The sequence below is a fragment of the Oculina patagonica genome, chromosome 12 (genome assembly GCF_052425735.1).
Source record: "Oculina patagonica isolate OP01 chromosome 12, crgOcupat, whole genome shotgun sequence".
NCBI classification, from domain to species: Eukaryota; Metazoa; Cnidaria; class Anthozoa; order Scleractinia; family Oculinidae; genus Oculina; species Oculina patagonica.
In genome coordinates, this window is record NC_135769.1 from 13,764,913 (window position 1) to 13,790,969 (window position 26,057).

The window sequence follows — 26,057 nt, forward strand, 5'->3', positions numbered from 1 at the left end:
TTTTCCCATTTTCTGTGCAAAGTACTGAGCTTTTAAGTTAAATGGTGAGCGATATCGTAGAGCTTTTCGAGCAGCAAAACAAGTTAAAACGAGAGCATAAGATATCAATACTTCTGTCCAGAGGACACAACATATTATAGGCGTGAGGCCCTATGTTCACACGTACAAAGAACGCAACCAAGGAACGTGTGAGATACGCAGGCGCAGTTGAAGTCTTTTTTTCAAGATGTCGATAAGTCACGCTTCACTTATTTGCGTTTGCGTTGCCTCGAATCACACGTGTGAAATGCAAACACAGGCAAGAAAATGATTTTTTTTTTCATTTCTTGCGTCAGCGCTTGCGCTTGCGTTGGGCTTGTTCACACGTGTTTTTCTTTGCGTTTGCATCGCACATGTGAACCAGGCTTTAGTTTTAGTTTAAATAACCCTCTGTTGTATCTTTATTGGAATGTTTTTTGCCTTTTGAAAGGCGGCAGATGTTCCATCCTGGATGTTCATTGGCTGGATTAATCAGATGGTGGCCATTTTAGACAAGAAAGAAGGAAAAGCAGTACATGCCATTTTACAGGAAATAACACAAACGTATCCTCAGGTAAATTGGAATTTCCTCACTGATTTCTTGCTGCAAGTGTTTACTTGAGAAAAAAAGGAAAGTCGACTGTAGTCGAAATAGATACTTTCGGTTGATACTAGTTCGTAGTTAAGGAGCTATTAGACGATATTTTAAGTAACTTTTTTGTAATTTACAAAATTACATTTAGTTTGAAAGATGCGTAAAAAATAGTTTTTGAGTAAACATTTCTCAACGTTTCTTATTATATACTTAGTTAACTAACCTTCGTCGACTGGACCTTAAGTCTTGACCACAATTAAGACCATTTAAAAATAAAAAAAAGGTATTATTCTTTTTTGGTTATATTGAATAAGTGAACGTTTCCTGTTTGTTTTAGGCTTTGTGGTATCCATTCAAAATAAGCAGTGAACAATTTGTGTTTGAAGACAACAAAGATGGGAAAGCCAATCAAGAGACTGTCAAGCGGTAAAGTCTATTATGAAGATTTAGGCAAGCCAACTAGCGATTCTCCCCTTTTATTTTATTTTATACTGGAGTTTTCAATATAAATGTTTCCAAAATAAAATTAAAGCAAAGTTGAATAGTATTGCGATCCCCTTATAGTTTTGCTTACGAGCGGGACGTTAATAATTGGTGGTGTTGCCGCCTAACATCAGGCGGCAGTGATTGGTGCTATAAAAATTGAAATCGACGTCACTGTCCTAAACTGGGTTGCTTGTAATGTAAACGTCTTTAGAGTTTTTTACAATAAATCGGTTGTTATCTTTTCTCTCCTGCGTGTGCACAGTTCGAACACCTTCTGTACCCTAATTCATCTATACGAGTTATTCTGTGTAGTTGAAAACTAATCCGTTATTTTCTACCATTTGTAAAAGCTAAAGATGTAAGTAATTATTCTTGAAAACGCTACCAACAACAATTTTTTATCAGAGCCTGGAAAAAATGAATTTTAAAGTTCACAAGAAGCATGTTAACTATAGGTAAAATCTCGAGTGTAGCTATTTTGTCTAATCGTCTTTAAAGCGATTCAGTGGAAATTTGTTTTCAATGTTTGGTGTTGTTAGAAATGATTTCTTTTTATAAGGTATTTGAAGCAGTAACACAGAAGTTTACAAATAGATGTAAATAATTTTTTTGGTATATAATTTTGTTCAATCAATACTCGATGTCCTGGCGGATTCCGTCTTTAAATACTCGAAAACAGTCAGTTTCTCAGTAATTCGTTTTTAGAGGAAGTCGAGGTTAAGTAAAATTTTCTGTTTTGTCGTCGCTCAGCACTTCGGAGCACTTCACTTAGACAGACTGTATGAAATTATTTTACTTTTGTCTTGGGACTCCTCTTCCCCTCCCCCACGGTCTGTACGAGCGGGAGTAGCGCGTGCGCTGACGTCAGAACCAAATTTCTTCCGCATGACGGGTTTACCAAATTTTCTTGGGTTGGTGGCTCCGTGGCTCCACTTGCGCTGGAGCTCTGCTTTCACCAAGTGGTTTAAATTTGAAGCCACAATACACACTTGACTGAAATATCAAATCGTAACTTTTAGACATACTGTGAGGTTTATGCAAAGAACAGTACATGTATCTTTTAACAAAACGGTTACCTTAAGCGGTTGACTTACTTTTTCAGCTTTTCATGCATGTTTTACCCTATGTCTATGTCATGTCTTTTAGTACTTGTTTTCAAAACACAGGGCCTAGATCAATGGCAGGTTTTAACAGCTGAAGTAGTTAGCCTGTATTAAGATTTTATTTGTTCATTTAATATTTATGTTTGTTTGTGTGTTCAACTGTCAAACGGAAGGGAAACCCCTGTATAAATATAGTTAAATAATTACTATCAACAGACGATCTAGTTGGTAGTTACTCTGGAGCTTACAAGGTAAACCTAGTTACCTGGTTGTGTTTGTTTGTTTGATTGGCAGGCTTCAGATGTCACTGGATAATCCATTACTAAATGACTTTATTGCTGCGTTAGAGCAGCTGAGCAACCCAGAGATGATATTCAAGGTTTGTTTTATACAAGCGCCATTTGATTAGTACTTTCACATGCTGTATCATTTTTTTAATGTGCACTTTACACTAAGGCTACTGTTAAAGTCTAAGACTGAGTCAAATGATTTGTTGCGTGACAACTTCCATTATGTATAGTTACACTGATGTAACAGGGTGATGTAAGTGTTTCAAGAATGAGGTAAATACCTACCGCTAAAACCAATCACGGTCATCAGATTACAACACTTTCTTCGTCGATATTATGAAATCAAAATTATGTGACATTGTTGACTCATAAGTTCAGTGCTATTTGTGTTTTAACAGGACTGGTGCGATGGGCCCATGAAGCAGTTGTTAGAAAACAAGGACAAGAGAGGCAATTTACAAGCCATTAAGGAATGCTTTGAAGATATGTTTCGTCGCCTGTTTGACAGTAGCTCACAATCCCAAGCCAACGAGTTTGGACCGTTTAGAAAAAGGTTTGCAAAGGTAAAAAAGAAAAATGGAAGGCTTACTTTAAACGTAGTACGAGCTATAGTGTACATTAATATTCTTTTAAACGTCATTACTTTCTTAAAGCAAAATGTACGGTCACTTCAGCAAAAATCGTATTAATCATCTTAAGGAAGGACTGATAATGCGGGCAACTCTCTCTTTACGGATACCAAAAAAGACAAACACTTGAAGTTAGCTGTTTATTATAAACAATATACAGTAATAACAAACTATAAAGAGTTAATGTTTTGGATAATGTACATGTATTTTTTACAAAAGATAACTGAGTTAGACGTTTGTTACGTTTGTGAGAACTACAGTCGTTTTGGACGACAATTTGCTGTTATCAGATGCTAAAAATAATTAGGTAAATAACCTGAACTCAGCATTCGTGATGACACAATTTGCAGGATTTTGCAAGTGAAGTTCAGAAGGTGTTTGGAAAGGGAGGAGAAAAACTCAAAGAAGTAAAGGTTAGCCTAACTGTAAATATTCAGTCTGTAACTAACTCAGTCATGTCCGAGTGGTTATTTGGAGTCATAAAGTTTCCACAGTATAATCTTCTTGTAAAAGTGCAGATGGAAAATGGGCAAAGTAAGCAGAATCATTTGTCTATGGCCCCCATAAGTTGTCATTACTTCTACATGATACTTGCTTGCTACTTCTACATGATACTTATTGTGGGCTTCTGTTGGACTTCTTGCTTTGATAGTGCGACATACTTTAATAGTGTAATGAATAATATGTCCCTCTTTTCTTATCCAGCACTTTTCAAAATTGTGTCAAGATATTAACATGAAGATGGCAGCGCATAGGGCCCGTGTCCCTCCCCCAGGAAACCTGAAAGAGTACTCCCCCTGGTTATTTCGTTTTCAGTCCAGTGATTACACGCACACATTGGAGATTCCAGGTACTAAGGCTAAAGGCCGTACTCATCTTTGATCTTGAGAAATACTGAAACGGTTAAAAAATCTTATCTTATCTTAGAACTTACTGTTGCACTGTTCTAATGTTTATTTTGAGTGCTGCTGTCTACAATGGTTACATTGATGTCTTATGATGTACAATAACATACGTGTTGTGGTTATATAGTACAAACAGGAGGGCCACAAATTTATAAGTTGAAAAACTATTACGTGTCACCCTCGTTAAATAAAGTTTTGATTGATTGAAAGATTGAAACATTTTGTATTGTTTCTAATAAAATAAAAGAATCCTTCTATAAAAAAAAAACTTCAAAACAATTCAATATGACCTATGAAATACCAAATTTTGTGGAGAAGAGTGGAATAAGCATTTCTGTTGATTGTTCACTTTTGTGTGTTTTTGTCAGGTCAATACACAGGAAGGAGCAAGCCACTTCCTGAATATCACGTGAAAATCGCAGGATTTGATGAAAGGGTACGATCCTATTATTATGGTATATTTCGCGATAGATTCTTCTGGGTTTCACCTTTTTGTCCACGTTAAGAAAGAAAGAGGGTTCACGAATCATGAAAGGAGGCTTTCTCCTTGTCAGCATTTATGTTCTTTCTTTTCAGGTGTTAGTGCTGAGTTCAATCCGCAAACCTAAGCGTCTCATCATTCGAGGAGATGACGAAAAGGATCACATGTTTCTAGTGAAAGGAGGAGAGGACTTGAGACTGGATCAGAGAATTGAACAAGTAAGCGTGACACTGAGTCTCTAAAATGTGGCCAGTAGAGTGCTAGAAACTCGGTTTATGATCCGTTGAGTGCACTGTCAAGCTTTAAAACTCTCATTTGACAAAAAGGCTAGTAGAAGCTCACTATTTGATCACTGAGTCCATTGTTGAACTTCAATTTGACCAGTAGGCTGGCAGAAGCTTGGGACTAGACTTTATTCACTCCGCTGTCAAGCTTTCAAACTTTAATTTGAGCAAAAGGCTGGAAGGCACTTGGAACATTATTCATTAAGTCCACTGTCACATATACTTTAGAAAACTAATTGAACAGAAGGCCAGTAAAGTATATTGTTTATTGAAGGACTAAGTTGCTTTCCTTTCTTGTGTTTCATGACAGCTGTTTGGACTAATGAATGACGTCATGGCAGACGATCCAGCGTGCAGTCAAAGGGGCCTGAGGCTTAGAACTTACCAAGTCATCCCCATGACTCCTCGGTAGGATTTTTTTTCTTCATGCGTCAGTGTCAGGGTGGCAATTTCCTTGAACAAGGCTTCACATGTATTAACAATACGAACAAAAATACAATTTTCAGCGCTGCCGTTGTTTTTTTTTAACTTTCAGGGTTGGTTTGATTGAATGGATGAATAATACGAAGCCATTCAAAGAAGTGTTACAAAATGCTATGACCAAGAATGAACATGAACACTACGTGGGAAAGTAAGTGTTCTGTTTTTACTTTTGTTTGTTAATACTGTCTATTCGAACAATGTGTCACTGTTTCTTGTTTGAAACCAAGTTATACTGTCGGTCAAGTTATACTGTCGGTTAAATGAAATTCCTAGGCTCTGATGGATCATTTCACCTTCATTTGTTATGTTATTTTTATCAAATGACGCAAGAGAGCATTTTTCAACACCCATTTTCTTAAGGCTGGTTTCCATATGATCGCTGATGATTGATCGAGTTTGTTGGTTTTCTACCCTTCTTTCTCCTCACAAACGAACACTCACAAAATTCCAGTTCAATCAAGAGTCCGAGGGCCACAGCTTTGTCAGTGGCAATACTGTCAAGTGTTCAATTTTTTTGTGGCTTACACGAGGTAGTAATGCGCAGTAACTGGCATGGTTCCTATAGTCTGGAAGAGCCTTGAAATTTTACTGTCATCCTGAAAAGGCGTTGAATCTGCCCAAGTCCTTGGAACATCCTTTAAATTTGAAACAGCATACTCCTCATTTTTGTACATTAATATTTTTGTTCGACACCTGACAAAAGGAAAGTAAACACAGTCATAATCACACTTGTGTATGTTTTGTGTTGCCTTAAACTTTAGTGTCCAGAATGTCACGCAGAAGTTTTGATCAATGAGGTCGAGTGCTTAAAAATTCATTTTGTTTCAATAAAAGGTTCTATTTTTAGGGGAATAGATCAGCTGAACTTCACTGGCATCTCGCTTTAATTTGATTGCATTTGTCGACTTTAGAAGAAATCCTCCTGCGTTCACAGGCTTCTTAACAAGCAGTGAACAAAAGTTTCTAAATTCAGCCAAGGTTGAAATAATTTGTTAAATCCACGGGAAACAGCTCTTAATTTTTAAAGGAGCTACGTCACGGACAACACATCTTGAAGAAACTGGCAATTTTTTTCAAGTTCGTCGATCGTAATCTGTCTTAATCTTCATCACTATCCTTGGTTATTTTTTGCGTCCTTATAACTAGTTTGTTGTTTTTCTATGTTAGACAACGATTACATTGAGGTTTCCTTGAATTTGAAAGTAATCAGAAAAATTACTACTAAATATCGTGACATTGCTCCTTTAAAGTGCTACTATAATCAAATTTTAGATCTTCATATTTTTACATTGTCGTGAACAATTAAACTTTCTTACTCACCTTGCCAAATTTCAATCCATTACGAACATCAGAAGTCGTTGTATTATAACAGTTATTCCAGAAAATTTACGGCCGCCATTAATCAACCTTGTTCCAAGGCTTGGTTGCGAACAGGGAGAAAATGACGTCAAAGGCTAAAATACCTCACGGGTTGAAATTAGAATAACAATCAGCATAGAAAATTGCACGAAAAACAAGCCCAAAGTTTGTTGCTTTTCGCGTGATTTTCAATACATATTGTTATTATAATTTCAACCCGTGAGGTATTTTAGCCTTTGACGTCATTTTCTCCCTATTCGCAACCAAGCCTTGGAACAAGGTTGTTTAATGGCGACCATAAAATATCGGAAATGAACGTTAAAACAAAACGACTTCTGATGTTCGTAATGGATTGAAAATTTGCAAGGTGAGTACGAAAGTCTTATTGTACACGAAAATGTAAAAATATGGAAATCGAAAATTTGATCGTAGTAGCACTTTAACAGAGAAACAACAATTAAGCGAGCGGCATGCGATAAGACACGGGTCTGTTTTGAATCACTGACCCTATCACTTCTGAGTCAAACTTTAGAAGCTACCCACACAACACTTAGGTCAAAGAGAACCTTCTCCAACAGGATAAATCATTTACGAAAACTTTGGTGTTTACCTGTAAATTGATTTCGTGTTTGTCTTACAGAAATGGTCCAGCCTTTTGTCACAGAAACTGGATCGCAAAGTTTAAGGGAGATCCAAACGTAGCAATCCGCTTTTACGGAGAAATGTACAAGTAAGTTCATTATTATTTATGTATGGCTGGCTGGACAAGCGGGTAACAATAAAGTGAATCTCAGCCTAACTGGGCGAGATGAGCCTAACTTATTGTTTTTATTTGTAGAACGCAGTGGCGGTTTAGGGGGATTTCCACCTCCCACCCTATACCCCCTATTGTTAAAAATTGTAAAATTTTTAAGCAAGCAACCGTGGACGTTAATTTTAAGGACCGAAGGGCCGTAAGATTTTTTAGGCCCCACTTTACAAAAAAGTCTGGATCCGCCACTGGAATGAGAACAATTACAGTACAGTGACATAACTAAGTTAAGCAAAAAACACTGCAGTTTTGTCTCAGATTGCCCGCTATTTACCCTCAGATAAGGACATTCCATTTGTTATCGTGGTAAATCGTAATAGTCTTTTCAGTATAGCGGTTGATTAGCCAGAGCAACATCACTCCGCTGATGTTAAGACACGGAAAGCAGTGACGTTTTCTTTTGTAATCTTTTAGGAGAGCAAATCGAACTGAAGCAGAAAGAAATTTTAAACAGAAGGTTGGTTTGGTGCCATGGGATCTTCTCAGGTAAGCCGTCAAATGTATCAATCGTCCAGTAAAAAGGCAGGATCGCCAACAAAGTAATTTATATTTGATAGTATTTACCAGGATAACAATCCAACATCCAACAACGACAAAAAGAAATAGCTAGAACAAATGATGCATAGAGCTAATTAAGTTAAGTTCAACTTAACTTAAGTTTAATGCTTTCAAATTTGGTTCCTCTCAAAAATATTCTTTGTTTTAATCGAGGGTTTGTCTTGTTTTCAGACGTGCTTTCACGCAGCTGTCCGTGTCGCCTGAAGCATTCCTTACTCTAAGATCGCATTTTGCAAGCACGCATGCGTGTTTGTGCATTTGCCAATACATTTTGGGTATTGGGGATCGTCATTTGTCAAACTTTATGGTTGACATGGAAACCGGAGGAATGATTGGCATTGACTTTGGTCACGCCTTTGGTTCTGCTACACAGGTATTGGTATCGTTCTGTGACTTGTTGCTGTTGCTTTTCAAACTTTGGCTGACTATTTAAAGAGTATATACAATCGTTTATGCAAACAAAGGATATAATCTAATAGATCAGATATCAGTGACGAGTAATTGTTCATGTGAGGTTTTTAACTTGAGCACTGTGTTGTTGCCGTGGTCGTTGTCATTGTCATTGTTTTTACTGTTCTGTTTTTTTTTTTTTGTTCTTTTAATGCTTTAAACTTTTCGATGAAGATCGCTTTTATTTTCTGTCTTTATCTGTCCGAATGATTCCTCAGTTGAGCGTTAATCGGTTTCTTTTGCTTCACCGTTTATTACACGTTTTTTTGCAGTTCCTTCCTGTGCCAGAACTTATGCCTTTTAGATTGACTCAGCAATTTGTTAATCTGATGTTGCCACTGAAAGAAAGTGGAACTCTGCAAAACGTCATGGTGCATACACTAAGGGCTCTTAGAAATAACCACGAATTGCTCCTAAACACAATGGACGTGTTCATTAAAGAGCCGTCTCTTGATTGGCAGGTGTGTATTATTTCATCACTAGCCATTGTTCTTATATTGTGTTCTTGAGCAGCGCTTGATCTCTCCACACACAAGCGTAAAGGAAAACGACCTGTATTCCTCGTCTCTTAGAGTGCGACCACTTCAACCGGGCTAATTGGAAGGACCCATTAAAAAATTAATTAAGAACAGTGGATAGCGATCTTTTTCGTTAACAGACCAATGACATCGAAGCATCCATTCGTTCAATAACAAAATTTGAAGAAAGTGAAAGCCTTGTCTTTTTTACTTCAGTTGACTCTGTAACCGTCATCCTACACTGTTTGGTGGCGAATCATCGTAATGATTAGTTTAACTTGAAATATTTAGCTTGAATATACGTTTTGCCGGGTCACGGCCAAATTAAACGGTTGAATCCGCTCATAATCTTGGATGGAAGCTAACCAATCAAAATATGACGTTTCCCGGAGTTCCATATTTTGGCGACTTTGTTGGGTTTCAAACTTTGTCGTTAACTATTGTCCGTATTCTTGAACGTCATTGGTTTTTTACTTAAGAACCGAAGTTACTATCCTTTGTTCTAAATGCGAAGAAGAAACCCATTCTCCTATCTTATTTAGCTTGTTAGTTTTGTTAAACATGTTATTGCTGTCTTTTAAGTTGGAAACTTATGGGCCGTGGGGAGGCATTTGTTGTTTTGATGATCGAAATTTCCTTACTCTGTGAGCGGCAATTAATTGACTGTCCGTGTTCAATCATGTTGTCAACTGTATCCAAGCAGTTCATCGGGTTGTTCGGCGCGTTCATGAATCAAGGAAAGCTGCCAGTTCAAAAAAGTCGAGAAAAGAAATTCGCCAAGGATAATGTATGTAGAATGAGTTTGTTGACATTTTGATGATGATTTGTTTTAGGTGTTTGCTCGAAAACAAGCCAAGACTCAAGGAATCAACACAGGTTTGAATTTCAGTTTTAACCTATCCTCAGTGTAAATTGGTCTGGTTATGTTCTTAACGGCCGATCGTTCGATTTGTTGAGGCTTTTCCTTATCTTAAAACAAAAAGAACGCTTCGTTTCTTTTTTATACGTAGACGAGAAAGATGCAGCGTGGTATCCAAAACAGAAAGTTAAATGCGCTAGAAAGAAACTGGAAGGATTTAACCCGGCGTACGTTATGAGGTTAGTTCAAATTGTCACCCTTCTTTCACTTATAAATTTAAATAATTGGACTAAGTTTCAGTACTCGCAGTATCGGCTCATCGTTCCAGGAAAAAAAGTATGGAGTTTTATTTACCTCTCATGGCCAAACCAAACAGCCTATGAAGTCTAACTTGCCAGGTTTATAAGACGTTTAGAAAACTCGGGAGTAAATAAGCGTGGGCAGTGTAAGTTAAGTTGTAAGGCTTTACAATTGCTTGGAAATAAATGTAACAGAACACATGTATAATTTCAGGGACGACCTGCAATTGGGTCACAAGAATTACCCTTGGTATAACCAAATGAAGTCTGTTTGCCTTGGAGACGGAGCTGTTAACGTAAGAGCCCGCGAACCTGAAAGTGGTTTGTCAGTAGAGTGTCAAGTGGCCTGTTTAGTGGATCATGCCATGGATCCCAATGTTCTGGGGCGAACCTACCAAGGCTGGGAACCGTGGATGTGAGACGGAGAGTGTGGCAATGAAAACTGTACTGGAACGAAATAGTTAAAAGTTTATAGAAGTTAGAAGTTTATATTAATAATTCGAAATAATTATAGTGATTATTAGAAAACTTTATGCACGTTGCGTTTAGCTTTAAACTTAACTAAATAAAACAAGGTGGTAACTAACCTGCCTCATAAAGCTCAGATTAAGTGTAAAAGATGCTTTAAAATAAAACTAACTGGAAACCCCTGGCTGTTAACCAATCAATATAAAATGCAGTTCTGTGGAGCCGGTTTCGTAAGGGTTTTGCCATATGTTGCGAGATGAAGAAAAGCCTTTTACAAAATAATATCAGGAAAACAGTGTTGTTATGTAATGTGTATATTTATTCACAGAACATCATAAATTCAAACTACATACAAGTAGTTATTTGACTCTTCCGGTTTGTAAAGTTTCCCTCATTTCTTTTTTGAGTAAGCAACGTATGGCTTATACGTGGCACGGAAACCCTTGAATACTCCATTATCTTGAGCACTTGTAATGAAATGAACCCACATGTACTGAGTAGTCACCACCTGGCCTGACAGGGGACTGGGACCGCTCCAGGCTATCTCCAGAGGCGAGGTTACCCATGGTCCGTGGGCGACTTCCAGGCGGTCATACGCATTCTCTGTCTTGAATTCGTTAAGTGTCAGGCCGATTTGTTTGCTGGGGATGAAGATCAGCCATGTACAGCTAAGGTTTGGAGGGTAGCCATTTGGGAAGCCAGGAGAGCGGATTTCTCCTGTTTCACTGATCAGGATTCCTCCACAGTCTGGAAATAAAATTAACGAAACAAGAGCAATTGGTAAAATGGTTAAAAGAAACATTTTTCTTCGCTGAACTTGAGATTTCACGTTAACAGCGGTTAAAAGTAATAAAATGTAATAACTGCAAGTTAATCCAAAAGAAATGGCTAAATACGGTATTTATATAATTCCCTGTACTTGAGCTTCTTACTAACACTTTGCAAAAAGAAAACTCCGTCATTTTCTTTCAGAATGTCTGTGAGCACAACCATGATTTCCATTCAACCGTTTCAAACGGGCTTAAACCATTCTGTTAACAGATAACCAATCAGATTTTGGAAATGTTTCTGCATTCTTATTAATGATAAACACTGCTTGAGTAAGCATCTGTGTGTCTTTGCTTTACACGTGTGAACAGTAATTATCACTTGAGAAAAATACTGTTCATCAACACGGAAGCGATTTATTATATGTTTCAGGTAATTCTGTTGCTGTCAGTAAGTCAGCGTTTCCCGACCGCTGGTCCAGGGGGACGCGGGATCTGGGAACGAGAATGATACAATTTTCTGATGGCCAATCGCATTGCAAGTGTGATGGCTTGTTCAGTGTATAGTTCCACGTTCGCTCTCCGTTAGATGTCCTACTGCACCTCCCCCCATTCTTGCGTTTTGATTGACCAATTGAAACAAGCCAACAGAAGTTGTCAAAATTAATCAACAATGTAACGATATGACGCCCAGCGGTGTAATTCGCCGGTACCCATTTATACATCTAGCTTGAGTAAAGCACTATGAAAGTCAAATGTCCTGCCCAAAAACACAATGACCCTGGCCAGAACACCGGACCGCTTGATCTGGTGTCCAGCACACTCACCATTAGGCCATGGCGCCTCCTTGTTGCTTTTAGTGCCAAAAGTGACAACCAAACACCAAACAATTTTCATCGTAAATGTTCATGCAAACACACTTCTAGAAGTAGGGCAAGACTTCTTTCCCTACGCAAATCCGGGACTAACCTGTCTGTTTATAAGAAACTTTAAATCCGTTGTTGGTGTTGTCACCGTTTGAAATGAATCTGACCCTTATGCTGTTCCCGGAAGATGTGATTGCGCGTGGTTTGTCTTTAACACCGCTGAACGCTACGACCGGATCGGTTTTGCCCGTGTCATAAATGAACACAAAGTCTTTGTTCTCTTCAGTCCTTAGCTCCTCGAAGTCTAGACGGACCTTCTTTCCTTGGGGAACTTGAATCTCCCAAGTACAGTACTCGTTGTCCGGGTAGTTGTTTGGAAAGTTGGAGGACTGGAAAGACCCTGAAGGGCCGTGAAGAATGCTGCCGCAGTTTGAGGCTGAAGGTAAGGCGAAAAACAAAGAAAAACTCTTAAAAGATTCAGTGTTAACACTATACTTGATGGTAACTAGATGGAATGATGAATCCTCGACCTTTTTTGGCCATAACCATGTTGAACAGGTTTAATCCTTAAAGGGTAAAAAACTTAAGCTAATGTCGCATAAAGAAGTACTCGTGAAGAAAAGCTCGCAGTACCATGCCTACTGTGACAGTAAACTATTTTCCAAAAAGGTGGCACGGATTGCGTAAATCTTCTACAAAAATTGTTTGAAAAATACCCACCAGCACAACTTGCACTGGAGCCTGACCACTGACCATTAGCTTCACACTTCCTTATGATAGATCCTTGAAGTTTGTATCCAGGATTACAGTCGAAGATGACGCGCTCTCCATAAGTAAACTTGTCACCGATTTTAAACCCGTTTGCCAAGGAACCTGGATCACCGCAGCTAACGACTGAGTGGAAAAGCAAATATACCGTTAGATAGCATAATAAGGAAAGCCACTTAAACTCAGCTAAAATCTACCAAAGTGAAACTAGGCCTGCTACAGTAAAGGTTGGAGACTTACTCTGACATGTTGGCTGTGAGCCAGACCACTGGCCGGTAGTCTGACAGGTTCGTTGTTGTGAGCCTTGCAGTGTGTATCCATCATTGCATGTGAACTCGATAGATGCGCCATATGAATGGTTAGTTCCAATCTTCATCCCATTCGCTGGCGAACCAGGATTTCCACAAGACCTTTCTAAAATTAGAACGGGTTTCAGAATAAAAGAAAAATTTCAATTTTCTTGTTTTACATTCCGGTTAGGAATTTAAAAGTCTGGAAACGTTTGCTCTGGATAATGCTTCAGGAGTTTGTTATGTTTCAACATCTCCTGGTGACTAAACGAACTTCGCTAATACACAATGTGATCAGCAGAAATATAGGAACTTTATTTTACTAAAGCTGTCTTCACACAGGACAGGTTTTTTAAGAGATCTGGTCCAAAAATCGGACTGGATAGGTTTTATGTTTACAACGGTCCTGTGGAAATCGACCTGATCCGGTCCGGTCTCGGACCGGAACCATAAAGGACAGATCCTGTGTGAACATAGCCCTATAATATTAAGTAGAACGCAAAGTTAACCAAGTCTGTTTTACAATTTTTCAAATATTACCCAAACACTTGGGCTGCTGTCCACTCCACTGCCCATCTCCCTGACATGTTCGTTGAGTGTCTCCCTCCAGGTGATGCTGAGGCCGGCAGGAAAACGTTACCACGCTGTTGTATTGGAAGTTCGAGCCATGTAGGTAGCCATGCCATGGAGTGCCTGGATCGCCACAGTCTATCACTAAGTGAACGTATCAAAAACAAAAAGTTAATTATGGTATTTCAAAGAAATAAACGAGTAGCACAACAGGGAATCACGATCCCTCAGATTCAACAGAAACGGTTTCGGTCTAAACAAAAGGTAGGTAAATTTCTTATTTGCATCCAACAACAGGTTTTTGGAGTTCAACGCACGAAATACGTCTTTAACATCTCCCGAATAAAGAATGTTAGTCCTTACGCTGACAGACAGGATCAGCCCCAGACCACTGCTTGTCTCCCTGGCAAGTCCTAAACGATGAACTGTCTGGATGGACTTTGTATCCTATGTCACATGACACACGTACAGTACTGCCTTCTTCTCGGCGGTATCCTTCTATTTGACCATGCGCTGGAGCAGACAGTTGAGGGCAGTCAGCACCTAACAACAAAACGTAATTTGTGATTAATTCAGAAGAATACAAAACTAAGTAATGACGCAAGAGTGCGAGGAACACTGTATTCAGACAATGTTTGCAACAGACAGCAAACAAACATGACAACACTCACGAACACATCTAGGCTGCTCTCCGCCCCAGATCCCAGTCTGTTCACAAAGCCGCTGGGCAGAGCCAACGAGACCATATCCGCTATTACATGAGAAACTAACACTACTTCCATAACTAAAGCTGCTCCCCTGACGACTGCCATACTTGACTGTTCCCACATCGATACATCGTCCGGCTGTGAATAGATATCGCAACAAGTTAGTACTTAAACTTTATTTTAAGATTCATGTTTTACAAAAACTACCAGTAAAGATCCGACTTATTTTTCTAAGATTAATTTTTCAAACACTATGTTCCGTCTTTAATGCTGCTATTAACCTTAACTGACTGGGTTCGATCCAATTGGCCAGTGGCATAAAGCTTTTCATATAAGGTAAAGCGTAATGTATGTTATGTATGTCATCAAATGGTTTGAAAATTAGTCACACAAATAGCAAGGCTAAACTGAGGGTAAACTAGATATCAAGTGTTCGTTGTTGCGACTGTCATCCTATTGAGTTTTAGCATATTGACAGGTTGACCTTACCGTTACATGTTGGCTGTACACCAGACCATTGCCCATCTGCGGAACAGACTCGTTTTTGAGATCCCTTTAACTGATAACCTGCATTACACTTGAAAGTGGCAATGTTTCCTAGAATTGGTTCACCAGCGATGGTTATAGCGCCATTTGCCGGAGCAGTAATAGATGGACATAGTTTTTCTACAAGGCAAGATAAAACTCAATAAAAACTTGATTCACAAATTTCATTTGTTTTACTTATTTACTTAGAATGCTTTTGTGGTAAGAAACGCTAAAGGTTAAACACTTCAACCTGAAGATTTTAAGGAATTGCCTCGTTTCAAACAACAAAACGGCTTTTTTGTCTGTGTTTCTGATTAAAATCCACTAATATAGATGACGTCTTTCTACAAAAGAACATGAACACTCACAAGGCATACACTATCAAGCAAGCGACCTTGTTGATGCGGTGTAAATTCTGTTAAGTTATATCTACCGTTACAGTTCTTGTTGTCGGCTGCAGCTGTGTATCCTCCTCGACAATGACAACTATGGCTCAAATAGCTGTTCATGCAAATATGTTCACAGCCGCCGTTGTTTGTAGTGCATTCATCTTTATCTGAAATTAAAAGTGAAAAAAAAAACGGAACTCAAAACCAATTCTATGGTACACCTGAACGCACTGTGCTCTTCACACGGAGACATGAGCAAAGCGTTCAACATCATCTCATTTGCATAATCAACACGTGTTTTCTGAGAAATTGAAACTGAATTAACTAATTACATAAATTTTTATTCGACAGCGATGTTACTAGACATACTTAGTATTATAAGTGTGTTTAGTTATTTTTTAAGTAATAATCGAGATCGTGAAGTAATTCGAAGTAATTTGTTACTATATAAGGTTTCTCTAAAAAATGGCCTCATTAAAAACGAGTTGAAAACAAATTTTTTACCTAGCCAATTCAGCTGTTGTAGATGAAACGACTGTTTAATGCAGAGAGAATCACACTTAAAAGCCAACGTAAGATATTTTGTTAAAATAAAGTAAAATTAACGGGCACACGCTTGGGTGAAGTATTTTCAACTGACCTCGGCAGGATCTTCCCCCAGGGGCGAGTTCCATACCAGAGGGACAGGAACAACGGAATGTTCCGGGTGAGTTATGGCAGCTGTGGCTACACAATCCCATGGAACACTCGTTGACGTCTAAGAAAAAAACAAATATAATATCGTGAATAACTGAACAGGCTTCCTAGGACCGAGAACCAGTCTTGTCTTGGTAATTACGAGGGTCAGCGGTTACGACTTGTGACTCACGACATTGCACTTCCATAACAACTGAAAATGGTATTTGCTGCAGTTTAAAGAATAGCCCTTTTGCTGTCATTCCATCACCAAAGCAACTGTCAACGCATCCTCGGAGACCCAGGGGCAGTTAGTCGGGGCGACGGGCAGCTCATCGGGACGACGGGATTTTCGGGCGAAAGTTTAAACAAGCTCGGAAGAGCCCCTGGGCACTTTCTTAGACCAGTTCCAGAAGCGTTTCAATCTCTTCTTTCTGATTGGCCAGAAAAACAGTTTTTCTGGCCAGTCAGCGAGGATGACCAGCACAGCGACTCTGACGTCTTCTTACACGAAGTTGTTTTCCTCATAGACTCGTTGTGGTTGTTTAGCCCGTCCATCGGATGATGTTATGTGGAAAGTCTCAGATAAAAACAAAACAATGAGGTCTGGAAATTTGCAAACTGCAGCATAGCGCAAAGAAACAAATGAGTTTTTATAGTTATATGCGATGCACCACTTTCTACACTGTTTATAAGTTTTGTTTTTGTTATTTAAATATCCAACAAATCAAACAAAAAGCCCTTTGTTTCAACAGTCAAGCTAAACAGTCAACAGTCAATATAACAATAGGTGACGTCATGTGGCCCGTGCAACGAAGATATCCACACCGTGGAAAGTTTCAGAAGTCGTTCAACGATCGAGGATAAATAATAAAAATTGTTGTTTACTCGAATAGCTATTAAAAAGCGCGCAACAAACAGTGTAGAACTGGAAGTCGTGGAAGGCTCATTTTTTTTTCTGAGACTCTCCACGTGAAATCATCCGATGGACGGGCTAAGCAACCACAACGAGTCGATGAGGAAAACAACTTCGTGTAAGAAGACGTCAGTGTTGCTCTGCTGGTCATCCTCGCTGATTGGCCAGAAAAACTGTTTTTTCTGGCCAATCAGAAAGAAGGGATTGAAACGCTTCTGGAACTGGTTCGGTAAAAGAAAGTTCCCAGGGGCTCTTCCGAGCTTGTTTAAAACTTTCGCCCGAAAATCCCGTCGTCCCGATAAGCTGCCCTTCGCCCCGACTAACTGCCCCTGGGTCTCCGAGGATGCTGTCAACGTTGGTGAGACGTAAAGACAACAATTCGAACCGCTACAAATAGCAATTTGTACGGCTCACTGTTGACAGTTGCTACGGTGACACAATGACAGTATAACGGCGGGATTTTACTGAGTTGAACCATTCTTCTTTATAGGATGAAGAAGCTGAATCTTTATCAATACGTAGCAATATGTTTATGGTCTTTAATTGTCAATTATATCAATTATCTCAATCGTTATTTTACAATTTTCGGTTTTGCAACCTCTCTCCTTCGAGGCTTTGCATTCCGACGGGAGAGTTTTTCCGAAAAATTGCGGTCGTACCAATAAACTGGCTCCGTTGTTTGCCTAACGCTGGGTTACTCAGTTGAGCAGTATTAAAACAGTGACAGTTGTGTGGCCGATTTATTGGGAATAAGGGCAACAAATGCCGTGGCGTGTAATTAAATCTCTGGTAAAAGTATGATCGCGTTTTGAAGAAACTTAAGTTCTAAGAATTACCATCACATGTCGTGCCATCTTGGTTTAATGTGTAGCCTGGATTACACGAACATATAAAACCACCCGGAGTATTAACACACTGCTGAGTACAGCGACCTGCGGCGCATTCATCCACGTCTAGGAAAGAAAGTCAAAAACAAGAAATCAAAAATTTAGTACGAATCAGCATTGCGCGCTTAAGGTGGCTCGTTAAGTCAGAACTGATTAGACATGCCCGTTTTTAGTGTTCAATAAACAATGTTTAGGAAATTCTTTTAGTACAAACCATAACTAATTTCACCAACGAACAAATCGAGGTTATTATGACGTCAAAATTTGTTACCATGGTAATGTCAAAGATTTTGGACCTTTTGAGGCTAATAACTCAAAAACTATATGGTAAAATTTCTTGCTTTTGATATTTTTTCACTTCACCAACAAAGTGAACAATTGTGCAAAATTCTGTAGGTAGGTTTTCGAGCTAGGTTATTTTTTCAAAAAAAATATTGAGGCTCTGAACTTTTTAAAAATTGTAGATTGTTTGCTTTGTTCATTAGACCAAAATAGAGCAGTTTTCAATTGAGTGTAGTAAAACCAAAACCAAAGTAATTACTCTGGCTAATCACAAAGGACCCAGACAACCCAATGAAACAATCAAAACTCGAAGCAAATACACGTAGCTGGCACGAAGCGCGGGAAAACGTGCGCGAGCGAGTCACGATTGGTTTTGGTTTTACTTCTGATTGGCTAAAAAAGTGGCGCGAGATTTTTAAACCAATCAATAAGCGTAGTAATGCAAAACCAAAGCAAACGCAATTTACTTTCGACACTCAAGTGAAAACCGCTCTATATGAAAAACAAAAACTTTTACCGTCTAGTTTTTAAGTTATTAGCCAACAAACGGTCAAAAATGAGGTATCTTTGATCACTTTTGACGTTGCCATGGCAACGATTTTTGACATCATGGTAACTTCAACTTGCTCATTGGTAAAACCTTTACAAAGTTAAACCTCAACATTAATGGTATAACTACAATAGAATACCAAAGACGGAAATATCTAAACCATTACGAGCCACGACCATTACGAGCCTTAACTAGTTTATCGAGACGCGAATCAAAACAAACTTTATTTATAGAACTTCATTGTTTTAGCTTTTACGTTCAAAACGAATATGTACCTCGACACTCTGTCCTAGTACCACTCCACTGTCCATGGCTGCAGGTCCTGGAAGCCGAGCCGTGAAGAGAGAATCCAGCGTTGCAAGAAAATGTTATAGTGCTTCCATGGTTGTGGTTAGATGAAGACTTTTGACCGTTGAGAGGGGCTCCTAGTTCGCTACACGAGGAAGCTTAAAAAGAACACATCAGTGAAGACAGTCGAGAGTTACATGATCAAATCTTGTGGACAAAGTCAATAACGGGGGCAAAACAGGTTTGCAAGACTAGTAAACCTGTTTTGAACCTAGTCGAGACGCCATTCAGCAGTCTGTAGTATTCACGCCTTTGTATAGCGGTAGTTCCGTCGCCTTTTTTTCGTTAGCAGAGAAATTAAATTCTTTCAAATGTGCTCTGATTCAATTATATTTGTTCCTATCCTAAATTATTTCACATTTTATCTGAAGAAGCTTGCCTACCTAGCTCGCAGGTGGACCCTTCGTATCCCATTGCACACTTGCATCTAAAGCCGTAGTAAAGGTCATAACATTTGCCGCCATTTTTACACGGACTTGTGCTGCACTCATTCACTGTAATAATATAAATAATAAGAGAGCATCAGTTAAACAAATAACCAAGTCAAGGCCTCCACAGACCAAACATTGAGTTGCCGTCTTGCCAGCAACTATTTGTCACCGACAGCTTTCATAATGTTATTGACAACTTATTCTGTCCGATTCAAGCATGCCACACATTGGAGTGTTTGTAGACTTTCTCAAAGTCGTTCGCTTCTCACTTCCTGTTTGGTGGTTAGTAGACCCCGGTGAGAACGACGAGCTCTCGCGCTCGCTTTCGCGCTTCGTGCTCTGTGTGCTCTACTTGCAGGCAAGTCTTGAGTGTGTGTTGTCGATAACAAGTCAGACCAGCGAGCTGCTTGGGAACTGACGCGCACTACGCGTGCTCATGACGCCGTACGTTTTTAAAATGGCGGCCGCTGATAGGAAAAGCCCGAGGAAGTAGATTTACTATAACGCCGAAAAAAATATTTCCAGTGAGGAGCCGTCCAATGATCAGGGCGAACTACGGGAGCCCATACTTGTAAAACTGAGGGCAAAATCCATTTCAAACAAGGACAGGACAGCTTTATACAATACAAGTAAACTTGTTGCTGAGGAAAAGCAGCGGTATTAACTTCATGACGGTGTCGGTATACCGATAATTATGCTTTCGTTTATGAAGTAGTTTCGCCGGCACTCTTCAGCCATTTTATAGGAAAACCACTGACAACGCAATTACGTTAGTCGTCGACAACTAAACCAAGTATTCCCACGCGCGAAAAACGGCCAAAAAGTTCTCGACAACTAAGCGAGTTCCCTTTTCGAAAACGGGAACTGCTTTGTTGTCGACAATTAACAATTTAGCATTTAGTTGTCGACAATTCGTCTCATACACTACGTTTCTTAGTTCTCAATAACGTTTTGTTCACGATAACAATCGAATAGCAATGTTGTCGACAACTTATTTGATCATGGGTTGATGTTGAATTAATCTTGCGCTGTTATATTGATCTACTGACCTGATAACTAGTTTTACGCGGTTTGATAAAGGTCACAGGTAGTAAATTGAAAATCAAAATTATACAAAATGTCAGTTAAGGTGATTCCACGGAATTGCATTGCGCATCCTTGCTGCGCATACGTTTTCGCGTCATTTAGCGCGCGCACGAGCGCGCGCGCACACAGAACACTACGAGATTCCCTTCAGCCTACGCTCGGTAGGGAAAGAAATGGTCGTTTTCTCTTAAACGAGCACGGTGACCCCCATTTTTTAATGCATTAATTTAAATGTCAAACGGTTGTCTACAATATAACGCGATTTAAAGAAAAGTTTAAAATTCTACATTGAGATATTTTAATTTTAATACCGTAAAAACACGTTTTTAGGTAGTGCCGTTAACGTGCGCACAAAGCAAAATCTTTAATTTCTTTCGTTATCTTAATTCCTGTACAATAAGAATAGTTTTTAATATAAGATCAAAGTCTATTTTGTTGAAAATGACTAATACTTTAATGCTAAAATGATTTTTTTCTAGAAACAATAGTTCCCCATTCGAATTACTAGGGTTCCTAATATCTACCTCGCGAGTCGTATATTTACTATAATGCCCATCCATTTTACACAAAAACTAGCGCGGTGACCCCCATTTTTTATTTTATTTTTTTAATGCTCATAACATAATTGTAACCTGGACCAAGTTTCAGAAAATTTTTAATACTCCTTCTATTTCAGTGGAATCACCTTAACAAACATTTCAGGTAAAGCTCTTAATTGCTAAGTTTTAAATTCAACTATACGCCATCGCGCTCTTAAAGTTATTTGTAAAATGAAATCTGTAGTGAAAGCCCATAATTATTATTTAATGGCATTTACCTTCAGCCGCTCTGCGTTTTCTTGCAATGTTGTCTGAAAACAAAAACAGGCAACCCTACTTTATTTTCCTTGTAAAACATTGGAGTCGGCCACTTTTGTGGTATTGGGGGGGAAGCTAATGTTAAAAGCTTAAGGAAAGGTAAAACAGCAAGGGACCACCAACGATAATGCTGCTTACTTAGGACTTACTAAAGGATCTAATCAGTCCCTTGCTGTTTTTTAAATCTTAAAAGTTTTACTTTTACGTATTTTTGGACCATAGGTCTTCTCAGATCCGGTATGCTGTGTTTTCTTTTATTACGCTTTGCGAGACTGCATCGTGACGCTTTAACTTTTTTTTTTCCCCGAAACACGTGATGTGGCAGCGCGTGATTCGGGAAACAAGTGAGCTCAGAGTACGGACCTTGATACAGTGTATGGGTCATTGTTTAGTTTATATGCGTCGGCTGTCGAGCTAACATCATTTACACTTGCTACACCGTGCTGATGAGTCCCAATAAGCTGTCCACGGTTGCAATCCTGCTCTTTTAGTTCTAGTCGTGTTGGTTTCTCGCAAAGTCTACACTTTTGACGTAATATCAGCCTTGCTGTATTGTTTGGTTTCTTAAGGAGAGGAACTGTTTTTCTCCATTACTCAGTCCCCTTCCCATTTCGCCCACTCAAAAGCAGGCGTGCAAGTCTCCTGACCAGTAAATGAATAATATGAAAAGGTTCTCTCACTAACGTCTGGCACAAGAAAATGTTTTAAGGTTTATATGTTAAAAAAAGAAAAGAAAAAGTATGTTACAAATCAGACGAGCGGCGTTCAACGCTAGAATATTTAGTTTAATCAATTCTTACCTTTTCTACGTTTTCTTCGAGACACTGAAATAAATAATATATTTAAAAACATGCTTTATATATGACAATAAAAGGAAAAACCGCAAGCGCAAAGTTCGCACTTTCCTCCCCACACCCTCTCGCGTCCCGCGTTTTGTGCTGGGCGCCAGTTCTCTGGCGATTTTTTCCTGCGTTCAACGACCGACAAAAAATAATAAAAAATAAATGGCTGTAAACAATGTAGTTTGGGCAGATTACCCGTTTTTAGAATACAAACAATGTCGTTATCCACACCGCCTTTTTTTTTTGGCCCGGGAAAAGCTCAGTCTCCCCACCCCGTTATATATTGCGTTAAGCATTGAAGCAACAGTGTCACTCGGAAAAGAAAACTCGTAAACTGTGGTCGTAGGAAAATGTTAAAATCTGTATATTCTTTTTCAAATGGAGCTTAAAATTCCGCACGATTAAAACGCATAATTAACTAGTGGTAACCACAGGTTAGAAAGTGCGGGCCTCGACAAACTTTTGTTTTCGGATTCTAATCGTTCTTTGTGAAGGAAAAAAATTCTCAACTTCCCAGTGTTTGAACGATACATTTTCGGATCCTTTTGCATTAACCGTTCATGGTGGAAGATTACGGATTGATAATTGACAAATTCACTGGACTAAAGTAACGCGTCACGCGAGGAATGCTGAAAGATGTGATTTTCCTGTCGGTGAACTCGCTATGTTGTCAGTGTTGTAAGGAATTTTTCGAGATTAAATAATTGGAATCATTCGTTTTGCTCTGGTTTATCTGTGATACAATCACAGAAAATCTTCTCGAAACCAACGCCTGAACAACGTCTGCAAAACGTAATGTTTCTTCCATGTGACAGAAGCCTCGATTTTTTGTGACAAACTGTTGACATTGACACATTTTTCGCATTCTTATCGTCCTGATGAACAGATTTTCAACTTCCGGTGTTTCGACAAACTGATTTTCCTCCGTCGGCAAACTCGCTTTGTTGTCAGTGTTATAAGGAATTTCTCGAGAATAACCGTTGTTGGAATCATTCGCTTTGCCGTAGTTTATCTGTGATACAATCACAACAGATCTCAAAAGCAACACCTATAAAACATCGTCTGCAAAACGTCTGTCTGCAATCTGTCTGCAATCTTCCGACAGAAGCCTCGATCTAATGTGACAAACTGTTGATTTTTCGCATTCTTATCGCTCTTGGAGACAAGATTTTTCTCTTCCGGTGTTACGACAAACTGTCGTGATTGACACATTTTTTGCATTCCGATCATTCTTAGTGGAAGAACAAAATTTTCAACTTCCGGTTTGCAGATAGCCTTTATAAACGTGGCGCGCACGCGTTATACGCAATCCGCAGGTCACTGTCAAGATTAGGGTTGCGGGCCTCTCTTGAGCCCGCAATAACACTAGACCACTGTACTTTAAAATTACATTAATGTTTTTTTTAATGATAAAAGTTCACATACCTATGGAGGGCGGTGGCGGTATTGGGTCTGAAAAAAAAATAATGATGAATTACAACAACAACATATTTTAGTATGGTCATGTCACCATGATGTTATGTACAATATCTTCATTGTCGTAGGAAATGTCAGTTTTTATGATTGTTTTCTTTTTAAGGATTCAAGATGGAGAGATGGACGACTTGCTTATAGAAAAACTCAGTGAGTAACTACACTTATGACATTAAAAAGATGACGGCAAAAGGTTACCAGCAAGACAGCCATACACTTCCACCCTCATGGTTATCTTTCCATTCCATGTCTGGGGTCTGAAGCGGATCAGTTTAGCCGTGAATGTTTGTACCTCTCGCTTTACTACTGTGTTGGAATCTGTATTGCCAGACAGGGTCTACAACAGAACGAGCATTTTAATTGGTTTGCAAGGAATCCAAAACATAAAGGTTTGACGGGACGGACACGTTATCACCCTGACTTATTTGTTTACAAACATCCCGCATTGCCTCTATATATACAACAGGTCTTTTTTACTTTAAAACGGCCATACATTCATTATATTTCTTAAATATTATGCATTTGGGCATCATTAACCGCTATCATCGTCATTTATTTAATTTAACTGTAGCTATCTAAAGATTCACTTGAAATAAAGCCGCGACAATGTCATGAGCACAGAACAGAAAAGTACAGTCGGTAAGTAAATATGATCAGCATTATTAATGATAACAACCTGTCCATAGTATTGCCACGTGCTGCCGTCCGTACTATATTGCAGCTTATATGACGTAACCCACTCTGATAAACCATCCCCGCCCTGGGTGGCCACGCCTGTTACTTTGTATATATCACCCAAGTCAATCTGAGAATAGACAAGAAAACAAAATGAACACGTCATGCATTGCTATGTAAGAAAATGAACAAGAATAGTTTGAAACGGCTTTGATGATTACAACTACCTTGGATGCTTGGGTACTCGTGTGTTTCTTAAGTTAAATCACTCTCTCACCGTTTCTCTACGTTATAAGAATATTTAAAAAACAAACAAACTGTAGAACTATGATCTTTTTTCTCCTTTCTGCACACCTGAAAACGAATTCTTGCTTTAGCTGTACGACGTTTACAAATTACCCTTTTCAAGGGTTACTTTAGACGCCAATTGCATTTTTTGTACTACAATATGCGATCCACTAAAGTAAAATTCACGGCATTATTTTTCCTTCATTGACTCATCTTTTAACTAGAACCACGAAGCATCAAATTTTCAAATCAGGGTACCTCTCCATACGCTTCATTTCCGAAATAAAGTGAGTGAAAACCCCCAAATTTCTTGCATCTCTGGCAAAAGTAACTCTAGGAAATATCTGAAAAACATATATGAGGTAGAATGTTTTCGCGGCAACGTCGTTAAACTAGTAAGATTGTAATAAACTGCGCGGCAGGCGTCGAAAGTGGAGGGGGGAGGGAGAAAAAAAGAAGTGGCGATACCAATGAATTAAATGCAATCTAATTTTTTTATTTAGTATGAAGAAGCCAAAACTCTTTTACAAGAGTTATACTTTCCCATACTTGTAAATATTGCTGCTGATCAGATGTTTGCGGGCTCCAACCACCTCTGCTATCCACGACTCCTTGCAGACCGCTGGCCTGTGGAGCATACAGGCGCGCTACCCTTGGTTCACTGGTAGGGCCGAGTGATGATGATGCAGTCATGGCGGAATCAGAGATGGCCTTGCTTTGTACGCCAAGTGTTTCAGTACAGCCTTAACAAAATCAACTTACATGGTTAGCATAGAACAGTGCACATGGTACTTTTGTAAAGATTATGACTTTATTTTTGAGTGTGTTTTTATTTACTTTACAGATTTCTGTTTTTGGAGAGGCAAAGGAATACGTCCCAAACAATAGAACAAGTTTATACGGCAGACTTATTTGTTCTCATTTGTCATTGCACCTTCGTTTTCTAACCTTTCCTAGAGTGTATAATCTGCTTCTAGACATCCAGTGAAGTTTTCACCTAGTGTTTAACAATCAAAAACTCGCATCTGAATGAAAACCATTTTCACCGTTTTATTAATAACTATTTACAGTTTTCTTTCCTTGCAAAAATGGTTAAATTTTAAAAAGTGAAGGATTGTTATAAAGATCTTTCCTTGGTGCCTTACGTCCCGGTTCTTCAAATGACAGCTAACGTTATAACGTTAATGGTAAAAATGGTAAAAAAAAAAAAGTGTAGCATGACAATAAAACAATCATGCTCCGTGCGTGGCGGTCACATATTTCACC

General features: G+C 38.9%; 2 protein-coding genes across 2 annotated transcripts in view; one reads left to right on the forward strand and one right to left on the reverse strand.

The window, feature by feature from the left end:
• The window catches only part of LOC144632734 (DNA-dependent protein kinase catalytic subunit-like), a 128,475-nt gene extending 117,697 nt beyond the window's left edge, over positions 1 to 10,778 (forward strand). Inside the window, exons 97-113 of the mRNA XM_078491453.1 lie at positions 470 to 592; positions 951 to 1,039; positions 2,497 to 2,581; positions 2,891 to 3,055; positions 3,472 to 3,534; positions 3,827 to 3,971; positions 4,395 to 4,462; positions 4,603 to 4,725; positions 5,102 to 5,199; positions 5,327 to 5,422; positions 7,274 to 7,363; positions 7,859 to 7,930; positions 8,174 to 8,375; positions 8,725 to 8,913; positions 9,804 to 9,846; positions 9,981 to 10,068; positions 10,343 to 10,778. Coding sequence (XP_078347579.1) covers positions 470 to 592; positions 951 to 1,039; positions 2,497 to 2,581; positions 2,891 to 3,055; positions 3,472 to 3,534; positions 3,827 to 3,971; positions 4,395 to 4,462; positions 4,603 to 4,725; positions 5,102 to 5,199; positions 5,327 to 5,422; positions 7,274 to 7,363; positions 7,859 to 7,930; positions 8,174 to 8,375; positions 8,725 to 8,913; positions 9,804 to 9,846; positions 9,981 to 10,068; positions 10,343 to 10,547 — 1,944 coding nt within the window. The 3' untranslated portion in view covers positions 10,548 to 10,778. The remainder of the gene's footprint in view (positions 1 to 469; positions 593 to 950; positions 1,040 to 2,496; positions 2,582 to 2,890; positions 3,056 to 3,471; positions 3,535 to 3,826; positions 3,972 to 4,394; positions 4,463 to 4,602; positions 4,726 to 5,101; positions 5,200 to 5,326; positions 5,423 to 7,273; positions 7,364 to 7,858; positions 7,931 to 8,173; positions 8,376 to 8,724; positions 8,914 to 9,803; positions 9,847 to 9,980; positions 10,069 to 10,342) is intronic.
• A 116-nt stretch (positions 10,779 to 10,894) lies between these two features.
• Positions 10,895 to 26,057, reverse strand: part of LOC144632674 (sushi, von Willebrand factor type A, EGF and pentraxin domain-containing protein 1-like) — a 58,064-nt gene continuing 42,901 nt past the window's right edge. The window contains exons 19-37 of the mRNA XM_078491363.1: positions 25,341 to 25,534; positions 24,505 to 24,633; positions 24,027 to 24,165; positions 23,781 to 23,807; positions 22,314 to 22,337; positions 21,474 to 21,506; positions 19,523 to 19,633; positions 19,067 to 19,237; positions 17,909 to 18,025; positions 16,122 to 16,238; positions 15,526 to 15,648; positions 15,054 to 15,230; positions 14,529 to 14,702; positions 14,221 to 14,400; positions 13,828 to 14,001; positions 13,238 to 13,411; positions 12,950 to 13,123; positions 12,333 to 12,665; positions 10,895 to 11,343 (exon numbers count right to left, since the gene is read on the reverse strand). Of these exons, the coding sequence (XP_078347489.1) occupies positions 10,988 to 11,343; positions 12,333 to 12,665; positions 12,950 to 13,123; positions 13,238 to 13,411; positions 13,828 to 14,001; positions 14,221 to 14,400; positions 14,529 to 14,702; positions 15,054 to 15,230; positions 15,526 to 15,648; positions 16,122 to 16,238; positions 17,909 to 18,025; positions 19,067 to 19,237; positions 19,523 to 19,633; positions 21,474 to 21,506; positions 22,314 to 22,337; positions 23,781 to 23,807; positions 24,027 to 24,165; positions 24,505 to 24,633; positions 25,341 to 25,534 (2,927 nt within the window). The 3' untranslated portion in view covers positions 10,895 to 10,987. The remainder of the gene's footprint in view (positions 11,344 to 12,332; positions 12,666 to 12,949; positions 13,124 to 13,237; positions 13,412 to 13,827; positions 14,002 to 14,220; positions 14,401 to 14,528; positions 14,703 to 15,053; positions 15,231 to 15,525; positions 15,649 to 16,121; positions 16,239 to 17,908; positions 18,026 to 19,066; positions 19,238 to 19,522; positions 19,634 to 21,473; positions 21,507 to 22,313; positions 22,338 to 23,780; positions 23,808 to 24,026; positions 24,166 to 24,504; positions 24,634 to 25,340; positions 25,535 to 26,057) is intronic.